This window comes from Protopterus annectens, chromosome 10.part0 (genome assembly GCF_019279795.1).
Source record: "Protopterus annectens isolate FY-2018-M chromosome 10.part0, PAN1.0, whole genome shotgun sequence".
In the NCBI taxonomy this organism is placed as follows: Eukaryota; Metazoa; Chordata; order Ceratodontiformes; family Protopteridae; genus Protopterus; species Protopterus annectens.
Genome location: NC_056744.1, coordinates 204,469,359 through 204,482,658, shown reverse-complemented (window position 1 = coordinate 204,482,658; position 13,300 = coordinate 204,469,359). Strand labels below are relative to the sequence as shown.

General features: G+C 39.0%; 1 protein-coding gene across 1 annotated transcript in view; it reads right to left on the bottom strand.

Moving 5' to 3' along the window:
* The window catches only part of LOC122814124 (cholesterol transporter ABCA5-like), a 951,316-nt gene that overhangs the window by 153,775 nt on the left and 784,241 nt on the right, over positions 1-13,300 (bottom strand). Inside the window, exon 8 of the mRNA XM_044086739.1 lies at positions 6,912-7,094. Within this exon, the coding sequence (XP_043942674.1) occupies positions 6,912-7,094 (183 nt within the window). The remainder of the gene's footprint in view (positions 1-6,911; positions 7,095-13,300) is intronic.

The window sequence follows — 13,300 nt, the reverse complement described above, 5'->3', positions numbered from 1 at the left end:
CAGCCAATAAACTACAACTGTTCTTATGGTAGCTATGATACCTAGTGTAATGAATTAGTGCCAATGGATAAATAAGCTGAGAGGCTTCCTCCAACAGAAGGCTTGGAGGAGGGCTCAACAACACTGGATATGGACAGCAACAAATCTGGTATCTGACTAGACTAGTTTACAAAAAGGTGGAAACAAAAAAAAAAAGTGGTCTTTTAAACCAGAAAGTTGAAAAATATGGAAAAACTGCCCAAACAGCCAATAAATTACAATTTCTGGGTCAGAAACAACTCCTCTTGTGGTAGATAGGATACCTAGTGCTTACCACTCCCACTGATAAGCTAAAAGGCTTCCCTCCAACACAGAAAGGCATGGGGGGCTCTGAAGCTTACAAACAGTCCTGGATACAGCAGATTTATATCTGGACTAGACTAGTTACAGGAAAGGCAGGAAACAAGCTTAGATTTTTTTCACAGAAAAGCAGCTAAAACAGCACTAAAAACAATTCAAGTGTACTGCATGCTAGCAAACTTGAGTGTGTAGCAATATTAAAGCAAATACAGTTTAAATAAATGCAATTTATTCAAACTGTATTCTGAATTGAATTCAGTTATTGTTTTATTCAACTCTGAACAGTTAAAAGTGCCAAAAAAATATACTTATCAGCTCTATATTTCCAGATTATTTGAGAAGCACACTCAGTCAGAAGACAATGAGATTCTAGAAAAGTTTTTTTTTTAATTTAATTTTTTTTTTACTGAAGTGGAAAGGGAGAAAGAAGGAACAGAAGATAATTCAAGGTTAAGAACCTAAGTGGGTTGGCCTTCTCAAATGTTCTCTCTGTATTAGGTAGAATGAGCTAATGACACTACACTGGGAGGAGTGTCCCAGATCAAATTTACAGTAGGGGTGGGCAAATGCAAAGCCACCAAGTATAACAACAAGACACCAATAGGGAGGGAGGGTGGTAACAAAATAGACACCAAGAAAAGCAATATTAAGCAAATTAATAAATGCAGCAGTTTTGTTAAGTAAAATAAAATGCAGACACCAAGAAAAGCAATCTCAAGCAAATTAATAAATGCAGCAGTTTTAAGTAAAACAAAATGCAGACACCAAGAAAAGCAATCTCAAGCAAATTAATAGATGCAGCAGTTTTGTTAACTAAAACAAAATGCAGACACCAAGAAAAGCAATCTCATGCAAATTAATAAATGTATCAGTTTTGTTGACTATCACTGATAGATTAACTGCCAAAAAACATACTTATAAGCTTTCTGTATCCAGATGTCTATTGAATCAGTCATAGCTAGGCCACAAAGAGCAGCTAAGCTACTGATACTGTCTCAAAAAAATGTAACTCTTACACAGTAGTATAAAGGAAGACTTAAGAGCCTCAGGGAATTAGATAACACAAAAAGCTGTGCTCACACCTTGGATAGGCTGGCTTCAAACAAAGGTAGACAACCCCCACTATGAAACCAGCTGAACACAATCTAGACAGTGACCAGAAATATCAAGCAAATAAATAACAGCACTACATTTTTGTTAACTATCAGTAAAACAGAAAACAAAATGCAGACACCAACAAAAACAATCTCAAGCAAATTAATAAATGCAGCAGTTTTGTTGACTATCACTGATAACAGATAAGTGCCGAAAAATATGCCTATAGGCTTCCTGTATCCAGATATCTATTGACTCAGTCACAGCTAGGCCACAAAGAGCAGCTAAGATACAATGTCATTTATCTGTTCTGTTTACCTGAGCTGAGGCTGAAATAGGTCAAAAGGGAACTGAACCCTACTCTGGCTAGCAAATTCAAAATAAATAAGTAAATAAATATATATGTATCTCTTTCTATGTTTATATATATATATATATATATATATATATATATATATATATGGGTCTACTTCGTCCCATCAAAAGCTCACTTGTGCGAATCACAAGTGACCGAATCCACTTCAGGGTAAGTGCATTTCAGCGAACGTGTACTTTTGTGAATTTTACTTCGCCGAAGCATGGTATAGTGGGCTAAGGGAATATACCCTTTTCTCCACTGTAGTGAGATCTCAGAGTTGGTATATTTAAGTAGTGGAGGTGTGGGGCAAAATTGTGTGTAGTGCATTTCATTTCTGCTCTTTTTTTGTGGACTAGTGAAGTGAAATTCACAAAAGTTCATTTTCGCTGAACTGCACTTTCACTGAAGTGGATTCTCTCACTTGCAATTCGCACAATTCAGCTTATGATGTATCAAAGTAGATCCATATATATATATATATATATATATATATATATATATATATATATATATATATACACACACACACACACACACACACACACACACACACAGGTACAGAAACAGATATAAATAGATACATAGTTATATGTTTAATATGTTTGTGTGTATGTGTGAGCCTGTGGCAGTGTAAACGATTAAGGCTCTTAATGATTTGAGTCCTTCCATACAGACTACAGGGTTTGATTCCTTCTACCTCTGTTTGTCTACTGTGTGACTCTGAGAAAGTCACTTAAATTGTCAGGAAAGAGGCATATGTTTCCAGTGAGCTTAGAGTTTACCCTGTTAGCAAAATGGTATGTGTGCATGAATGACTAAAACAGTCAGAGATGTAGGGAAAGTAAAATACATATCAAAATTCTTGTCTGTATATTTACACCTGTCATATAGCAAGTGTGTTTTATAGCAAATACACATCAGTGATTTCCCCTTTCTCTCTCTGTCCATTTTTCAGCTATGTTCAGTGAGATAGCCATAACACAGTTTCAGCCCAGAAAAACTTTTACCATTTGAATTATATCACTTTCTGAATTTTATTCCACACATTCAAATAAATAAATAAACAAACAAACAACACAAAAAGAGAAAAGAAAAACAAAAGATAAGCCTCTCTTTTCATGAATCTCATAGCATGTCTCAATACTCATGGTTAAAATTTTCCCCAAACACCACAGTCACATTAATTCAGAGCATGTATATCATTCTATTTTTGAGATATTTGACTCAGAATCTTTACTTCTAATCAAAGGCTTTTCAGACCTAGACAGTGATCTCATACTGCTACTGGGTGTCATTCACTCCACCATCCTTTAAAATGTACAATGGGCCTCTTTAACTGAAATGATTAATCTCTATAAAGACGTACAGTACTGGAACAAAGGGCTGAACTTTGTTATAGTAGTCTGTAATTACCCCCCTCCCCCAGTTTATGATTAGAGGAACATCGCACAGTCCCCCTATGGCATGCTGGCTGTGAGTCACATCAACCCATAAAAGAAATTATTGTTCCCCACAGCATGACAGCTGATGCAGAACAATCACTTATTAATGTAAGCGGAGTTGGCGTTGCACAAGGCATCACAACTAATTATGCAATGATACTGAATGGTTGTGTCCAATGTGGCTAAAGTCATTCCTGTGCAAAAATAACTTTAATGTGAGTGCTTGAGTGATTACACTGAAGTTTGACTAAGAACATCCAAGTGTTTGTGCATGTATATGTGTGTGTGTGTGTGTGTGTGTGTGTGTGTGTGTGTGTGTGTGTGTGTGTGTGTGTGTGTGTGTGTGTGTGTGTGTGTGTGTGTGTGCATGTTTCAATATGTTGATTTTGCATTGTTGTTGATTCATCACAGTGTACATGATTTGAATTTTTTGCTGCCGATAGTTGCGTATCAGAAGCCCTTATAGCACTGTAACATTTTAAGAGGCACTTCTAGTCCTTTACACTGTCTTAGGTCACACAGCGTGCTGCTCATTCATTTTCACTGCAGATGTGTTCAAATGTTGCTGCATACGCAGTGAGGTCAGCTGCCCTTAAGAAATGCTTACTCCATAGTTCATACTTCATTGCAGGTGGCACACTATACCTCAATATGTTGCTTGATTATGTCCCACTGGTTTCTATACTTCCTGCACAAATATTCTCTTATATTCTATTCCTGTGTTTATATGTACGGATCATTCTACATCTGATAGATCTATATTGATTAGAAGTGCCTTTTTGTTATAGTGTTTTGGGAAGCCTCTTTTTATTTTCCTTGTCACTGGTGTGCTCTGCGTATTTCACTACTCAGTGTGATGTGCTACTCTGGTCGATGATATTTTCACCAGTGAAACAGTAGTTTGTATCATATTCCTACTATTGTCCCTCTGCTAGATCACCAGTACTGTAGAATTTATCATTTCCTTTCTGTAGCCACCATTTGTCGAATGTTGTAGCACACTTGCAATACAGCTTGCATTCTCCTGTATTGTGCCATTTCTGTGTGTCCATTATTTACTCCATTTGAGTTGAACAGTGGAATACTACTTCATACTTGGATGACATGTGCTTCACTCCCTGGCTGTACTTTTTGTGCTTAAAAGACTGTGCTATGACTTACTCTAAAGATAGATTTCATACAGACAGAGATATGACTGTGTTATTTAAAGAAAGGAATCTAACCCTCCTCCTTCTCTGTTTGTGCATGTAGCTATACAATAACGGAAGCAAGCTTTGAACCCATTGGGACTCCCTTCCATGTGTGTGTGTGTGTGTGTGTGTGTGTGTGTGTGTGTGTGTGTGTGTGTGTGTGTGTGTGTGTGTGTATGTGTGTGTGTCTGTGTGTGTGTGTGTGTGTGTGTGTGTGTGTGTGTGTGTGTGTGTGTTATCATTCTGTGGTGTTAAAGCAACCCCCCCCCCATACAACTGTCCTTGGCTAGGAAGCTACAGCCCCATACCATCCATGGTGGTGGACTACCCCTCTGATACCTCTATATCTAAATATAACCAACTCCCAGATCACACCACCACCACCACTGTGGAAAAGGGAGACATCCCAAATCAACTGTTAAATGGCATTTTCTCAGTATATGTATCTAGAGCTGCCTATTATCTACATAGTCATTGTAAGAAACCAAATGCAGCTAGCACTTCTTCAAGCTTATAGTTTGAAGTTTATTGCATGGGAAATAAATCACTCCTGGAGTATGTAGTGACAGATGGGTATTTCTAAGTTCCTGTGCTGAAATATGTGCATTTTTTAGAAATTATTTTTGTACTTCCCATAATGCCTTTAAATACAGAGTTCTCTGTCTATTCTTGTACACATATTTTGGTGTTTTGTTTGGAGGCTTCTGAATCATTCTCATTGCATCTTTTTTATTAAATTCTGCGTTCTTCTTTCCATGTTTCCATGTTACCATCATGCACCCACTTCAAAACTTTACTAAAAGCACACCTAAAAACATGCTGGCTATGCCCTTGCAACTCCCACTCTAATATCACCCACCCCATCCAACCACTACCTTTCTTTCCACTCCACTAACTACCTTGATTATAGCAAGCTCAGATGCTCATAAGTCTAGTACTTATTATACAGCAGGAACTTCTTATTTTAACATTTGTTAATGTCTGTTATGTACTTCACAGATAAAGATTCTAGTTGTCTACTGATGTACTATGTTCTTCATCTGTAAATATGTTGTAAGTAATTGCTATGTAAATTGTTAATCGCTATGTAATCCAATGTAACTACTGTCTGTTTATTTTAACTGTGGAGCTTTTCTCCCCGGGCCTCCACTGAAAATGGACCTACATCCAGTCAGACACTCCCAGTCAACAAATATAAATAAAATAATAAATAAATAAATAAATAATGTTTACGAGCACCTGCATTATTGAAATAGTAAAAACCTCTGCCTTTATAAATCAGGTATTTCAGATGACAAGTAAGGTTTAATTTATGATGTGCCAACTGAAGAACAGTGCTAAATGCAAAACACAAACCACTATATGCACTGATGGTTGCAGAAATTTCTATAGAAATGTTTATACCCTGACTAAATTGATCCAGAGTTTGAACTTCTGTCTTAGTAGATCAGCTTTTCACATATATTCTGCACCATTTGCAGGAAACAAACAAAAAAAAAATCACACTGCCTCATCGCCCCATTACCATCATCAGATTGAGTGTCTTCTTCTTCTTTCAGCTTTTCCTGGTTAGGGGTTGCCACAGTGCATCACCTGTCCGCTCATGATTGGCAATGGAGTTTTATGGTGTCAAGTTGCCAGCCTGGCACCCGACCTTCCAGAGAAGGCACACACACTCACACCTAGGGCCAATTTAGAGTGTCCAATCCACCTACAGCATGTCTTTGGGATGTGGGAGGAAACCAGAGCACCCAGAGGAAACCCACGCAACCACAGGGAGGACATGCAGACTCCGCACAGAAGGCACCCCAGCCAAAGATTGAACCAGGGGACCTCTTGCTGTTAGGCAACAATGCTAACCGCTGCACCACCGTGGCGACCCTAGCAACATCAGATTGAGTTTAATTTTTCTAAAATATACTGACTCCTGGAACTGTTGAAAAGTACTTGAAGTACCCGCATTTTTAATCAAGTCCTCTCCCCCTCCTATGAAGAACATATTTTGTATCTCTATTCCCTTTTCACGTGGTCTGAATTGAAAAGCATGTCTATGTTGCCATTTTTATGAGCTGCCTTCATTTATGTCTCTGTTCTGAAGTAACTTCAGTATGTGTACAGAAGATACATGCTTCTGTCTTCTGATAATGTCATTTGCTGAGCATTCTGACATCCCAAAACAACCTACCCCCTCACTGTCTTTTCTTATACCTTAAGTAGTGGTATGGGTATTTCAGGTCCCATGTGCTGTTGTTTAGGAATATGTATTTTAATACACTAGCTGTATGGTCTTCCCCTGCACTTTGTTATAAGAGGATGCATTTTTTACAATTAAGTACTATGACTAACTGAAATAGCTCTGATTAATGCTCCAGGATTCCAAGACTTCTCAACAGTGATACATTGTTTTATAACTTAGTATGTGTAGCAAACGAACAATAAAGATGCATGTCTAGCAAATGATATAGTATACAGTATATAAGATTCTACCTGTGAAAATCCAATACAGAAAGTCCATGGGAAAACAAGGCAAAGCATCCAACCAACAGCTGTGGGAACAGTATCCATAAAAGACAGACCAAGAATTCCAAAAATAGCAACAGTTAATGCACCATTCATTCTTGCAATTTTGGTTTTCTTGAACAGTGAACTCAGCATAAATGTGAAAAACATCTGCAAATAAAGAAAGTAAATTGCAGTATAAGTGCACTATAATGAATATTTTAAAGCTTTAATATGATATGGAAATACAGTCTCAATCTAATTATCTTTAAGGCATTTACATGTACAATGTAAATACATCACACCATTAGATTAGAAATGATACTTACATACTGGTAACCTGGAAATATATGATCCGTTTCTTGGCAAATTGCATGTAACTATGTAAAAGATTTTAGTATGAAAATTACAATTACTTCAATTTTAGTTTATTTCAAAAAAACTTAGCTTGAAGATGAATGTATTTTAGAAAAATGTGGGAACCGACCATCAGACACATACATACATACACACACACACACACACACACACACACACACACACACACACACACACACACACACACACACACACACACACACACACACACACACACACACACACACACACACAGATACACAAATGCACACACTCACATACACAATCATCATTTTAAAAACAAAAAAGCCTTTAACTTTAGCCCTGGATTCTCTCACAGCCATTTGTTTTCCTATGTTCAGACACTTCAGTTGTAAAAAGCATCATATCTTACAAAGGTTAAAATAATGCAGAATATCATTTACATGAGTATGTCACATAAAGAAGAAATAATAAACTTCTGCAGATAATAAACATAAAAGTACAGTAGATTTATGCATACTGACTTCATACTTTCAGACTGTTGAATGGAGGGCAGGACTAAAACAACACATACTAGAAGAATGTTGCAAAGCTTTTTGTAAGGCTAATTTTATTTTGCAATCTCATTTAGTTTAATTAATGAGCACAGAGTTAGATCATGATACTTGAATAAAAAGAGGTACACGTGACTTCACAAAAACTAGCCTTGTGAATACAGTATGGGGTCTGGAGTTGGTATAGAAAAGCGGGATTCCTTTTCTCATGTGGTGCTAGGCCCATAGCTGAATTTTAATTAATAATGTGGATGCAGGCAGCTTTGTTCTCTGAGAATAAAAATACCCGCCCCAGAGTCACTAATCTTCCGTGCAGGACTAATCTAGTCCTGCACAGAAGCCATTTTAAGAGGAGGATGGCAGTGTGCCATGAATATTAAGGAAGGCGTGCTGCCTGAACTCCTAATGCTACACGTAGCGTGGACAAGTGCAGGGGGCATGTCTGAGAGCAGAGCTCTCAGAATAAACATGCCCTTGTAAAGTAGAACAGAAGAATGTGTAAATAAATGAGTGAGCCCGCTCATAAGTGTCTGCATATCCCCACCAACAGTCCCCATGTGTTCAAAAGCAACAGTACACTTAAATAAAATGAAGAAGTCCTTATAGTAATTTTTTTTAAAACCCCCAGTACAGCTAACAGTAGGTGCATGGGTATACCCATCGCTTAGCTACGGGTAAAGCAGCTGAAAAGGCTGAAGAAGATAACAAGGAATATATATGCAAATGAAACAGCACAGCAATAGTGTAGTGGTTAGAGCATCTGCCTAACAAACAGGCATTCCAGGTTCTAGTCCCACTGCAGCACATATCATTTTCCATGCAAAACCTGTATATGAACATATTCTCACATCTTTTTGCCGTATAACCTAAATAATAACATTTAAATGTGAACTGCAGTACTGCATTAAATGCACATGTAAAGTGTCACTGTCATAATGAATAAGGCACTAGTAAGTAGGTTTAAGCAAAAATAAGCAGTAGTAAGCGTGTTTAAGTGCGTATGCACAGGGGTAAGTATTGCCTATACAAATTAAGTAAAGTAGAAGCTAACTGAGTGTAAGAAACTGTAACCAGAGGTTAGCATTGCTTACCATCATGCAAACCCGCGCAAACCCGCTTACAACTGCTTTAATGTGCCTTAATCACTCAAACAAAGCAACAAAATAAACTGCCTCTGGAAGGCTCAAACTCAAGACCCTGTACACTATAGTTACAGTTGTTAACCACCAAGCCATCATAGCAATAGATATGAATGAGGTATCAGCAAACTAATCCTCACCACAGGAAAACCAAATCAAACATGTGAAATGAATCTATGTACAGTGTGAAGTGGTATAACCTTCTACATAAGATAAATATGTGAACTGGAGTACTGCAATAAGCAAAGATCTGAGGTGTGATTGTAATAAATTGTAGAAGTCCCCAGGTCCCCATACAGTGTATGTACACATGAATCACACATACCAGACACATATATAACCTGTAATGAAGAATAAATCATTGCCAAATGGCAAATATAGTGGTAATCAACTATTAAGCAATGCTAACTGCAGCACAGCTCAAGTTAGTAAGTGTAAGCAATGTGTAGGGGAGCCAATTTGATCTGCCTAATGGTATACCTCTTTAAGCAGTGCCAAGCTTATGTAAGCAGGTGTGCCCATAGCTTAGCCTTTTCAAAACTAGCCAATCACAGGAAAGTGTGGGAAAATTGCCGTATTTAAACCCCACAGGTGGGAATACTTCTCATAACTGGTTGTAGCTTCCTACTGCAGGCAGAATGGCTGGTGTGGGTGAAGACACTCCATTAAGAGCACAGCGCTGGGGCATCCAGGAGTCAAAAATCATTGTATGGCTCCTGGTAAAACACCATGATCAGAGACTACTTCAGGGCCAGTACCAGGACTCACAGTATAAAACAGAGGCCTAGGACAGTCTCGCCCATGATCTCACCAGTGCCACATGTATCCTTCGGACTGGTGAGCAGGTCAGGCACCACCATGCTGACCTGAAGCGGCAGAGGGGGGATGTACTGGAACAGTGGATCAAGGAGTCTTGGCAGATGCCCAATGCCCCAGTACTGAGCAAGTACTCATTTTACTAAGTAGTAAATAATTGCCTAGCTTGTGTATACTATGGATAGGTATAGCTAAATATCAATGCAATTCTCTGACAGCTGCAGATGAGTGGGCTGGGAACCAGCAAGCCCATGATGCTAGGCTTGCAAAGGCTGCATCGCGAGGCAGGTTAGTAATCAGTCTGCATGTACTGTTATAACAAAAATATAAGAGCCTTAGAAAGTGTTGTACCAGTAGAAATAAATGTGTAATAGTCTGTGAATAAAGGTATAACCCCTGGAGTGCTTCTGTTTAATCTTCTCTCATATGTTGGTGATCTGTTCCATACTATAAATAGTAATGCTGTATATTAAGCAGTGTCACCCACACCATGGTATGCAGATAAAATGGGTATGAAGTCCTGCATAACAATGTTGTAAGTGCCAAGAGGTCAGTCATATCGTACAAGTTAGGGAGACTTAGAAAACAGTTGAAAGCTTTACATCAATTCCCTGATAGCACAGTGTACTGTGATATTAGCTATAAGTTTTTGTCATGCACAGCAGGGGTTTGAATCCTGGGAGTGCTACTAAGTTGTATGCATAACCATACCCCACAACTGTACAGATTTTGATACAATATCCAGATAGAAAGCTGTATGCATAATTACACCCAACAACTGTACAGAATTTGCTAGAATGCTCAAATTGTAAGTTGTATGCATATTCAGACCCCACAACTGTTCCAATCTGTCCAGCATGTCCAAATATATGGCCCATATCACCAGCTTGGTACCCTGTTCCCCTGAAAATTCACTGTGATGATCCATGAAATGTAGGCAGCTGTCAATGACATATAACTGATAGTCAAACGTGTACATAGTCAGAGAATGTATATGAAAACAAACCTGTCATTCTAGCACCTCACCCAAAGTGTATGACAACAATTCTACACATATGTTGCATTAACACCTGCATCTTGTTACACCTTTATGTAAGACACAGGTCACGTATATAATAATCTATAAACATACCAGTGTACAATATAAGGCCATTGGGTAGTGTAATAATACATGTAAGGGAAAGATCATGGCAGTGACTAAGAATGTTGTGAAAACTACAAGGATATATTAGTTGTTAATTGAACCCTCTCTCACACCCCTAACATATGTGCATAAAAACCCAATGACACTCAAATGGTATGTGTACACTACAAACTTTTGTTGGGACATATGTCCTAATGGTTTATAAATATTCACATTTGTTTCTATGCATGTGCCATGTTAAAATACACCCATATTGGTGGCCTGTTGCCATCAATGAAACCTGCATGCTCCTGTAATGGCCACTGATGTTCCATATATGCATGTGTTCTGCTTGCTTTGCAACTTTGTTAGATCTGGTGTGTCAGGTTAATGGGAATACCTATGTATGCTGTTATAACTAATCCTGAATGCTGTTGACTGTTACTAACACATATCGATCATAAACCTGCATCAACACAGCTCGTATGGGAAGGCCGTTCCCAGCGGACCCACCTGTCCCACCTCAACTGGCCACAGCACCGGGCACCAGCACATCTGGGGTCCAACCTGGGACCACCTCCTCCGTGGGTCCTGCGCCACCTTCTGGAGGAACCACTGCAGTGGATGGGAATCACCCCCCCTCAGAGTGGGCGCACAGGGGAACCTGTCTCCCATCAACGGGTCAGGGCCGTGGTGTGTAGGGAGCTCGATCTGGAGTATCGAGAGCTCCTATGCCAGCTTGAGGGCTGAGTGGTGCTATTAGAGGCAGAGCCTGCCCCTCCTTCACAGCCCCCATCAAAGCCACCTTCAGGGCTGTGAAGGTGCAGTGGTGACTGCCCATGGGTGGGGTCCTCAGTCCCACTGTTTCCAGTTGGGAGCTCATGGGCTTGTGACTTCCAAACATCCCTCCCCGTACAAGGTGTTTACCCCCCACATGTGTCATATACCGGCCCTGTATGTGTCTTGTGTGTCTTGTCTGTTAACCTATCCAACCTACCTCCCCAAATATACCTACTACCCCTCCCCAACATCCCACTCTCACCTGGAAAAAAAGGGCAATCCGTTCCCACAAAAAATATATCGCCCCATACATAGCTGTCCATTTTGTACAAGTGTCCACTGGACACATATAATCTGGTCTAATTGGCATTGCAATGAATATATGTTGTCCTCACCCCTCTCCAAGGGGTTTGAGGGTCCAAATGTACCTGCAAATTTAGTGTATATGCACAGCTATTGCTGTAGAAGAAAAGGGCAGGTATGGACCTTTCCTATACCCTTCCAGCACATGCCTAGCTATTTTCCCTACTGTCTTTCCCTCTTTGTGCTTTTTCACCACTTTTCTATCAACCCCTTTTTATTTCCTTTTAAAGAAATTAGCATGGGGTAAGCGGCAGTAAGCAGGTTTGCGCGGGTTTGCACTGGGTTAAGCTATGCCTTCACAGGTTGATAAATGCGAAGCTAACTGACTGTAAGAAAACATAAGTGGAGGTTAGCAGTGCTTACTGTCGCACAAACCCGCAGAAACCCGCTTAAAAGTGCCTTAATCACTCATTAGCCAACGTCTCTTGTTCTGCCCAGAAACAAAATGAATTACCTCTCCAAGGCTCGAACCCAGGACCCTGCACTCCATACACAAAGTGATTTACCACTAAACCATGGCAGAGATAAATAACCTGATGTTTTCGCAAACATATCATCCAGCAAAATCAGTCAACACTACAGGAAATGTAGTAATATCATACCACACAACCTCTTAACGCAAGAAATCTGGACAAAGTGTGCCACAATGTGTGTACAAGTAGGGATATATGTCATATACTGCTCTACTACACCTAAAATGTTGCTAGTTACACAGTTGTATATATTAGAACACATATTTTGAAGGAGATGAAGTCTGAACCACAAAAGTGTTGGCACTAGTTACTAACCACAGTCCTGAGATCATCCATGTCAATTGTCAAGAGAATGAGGTACAGGCCAAAAATATGAGCCAAACATGCATGGACATATGGACAGATATATATCTGGAAATGTAAACAGATAGACAGCTATATGTATATATATATATATATATATATATATATATATATATATATATATATATGTGTATATATATATATATATATATATATATATATATACATATATACATATACATATAAATATATATATATATATATATATATATATATATATATACAGATAGAAATGTGTATAGCATTACCACATGGGAACAAAATCCTGAACCACTCACTACAACATAACAGACCATATGCACTGTTAATGGGGGCTCAAATGAGGGATACCTGGTAATTAGTGCTATGTTACCCCCCCACAGCCCTAACGGATATGCTGTGCAATCCAATATCCAACACATGCGGTTCTTGACTACAGGTCCCTCCA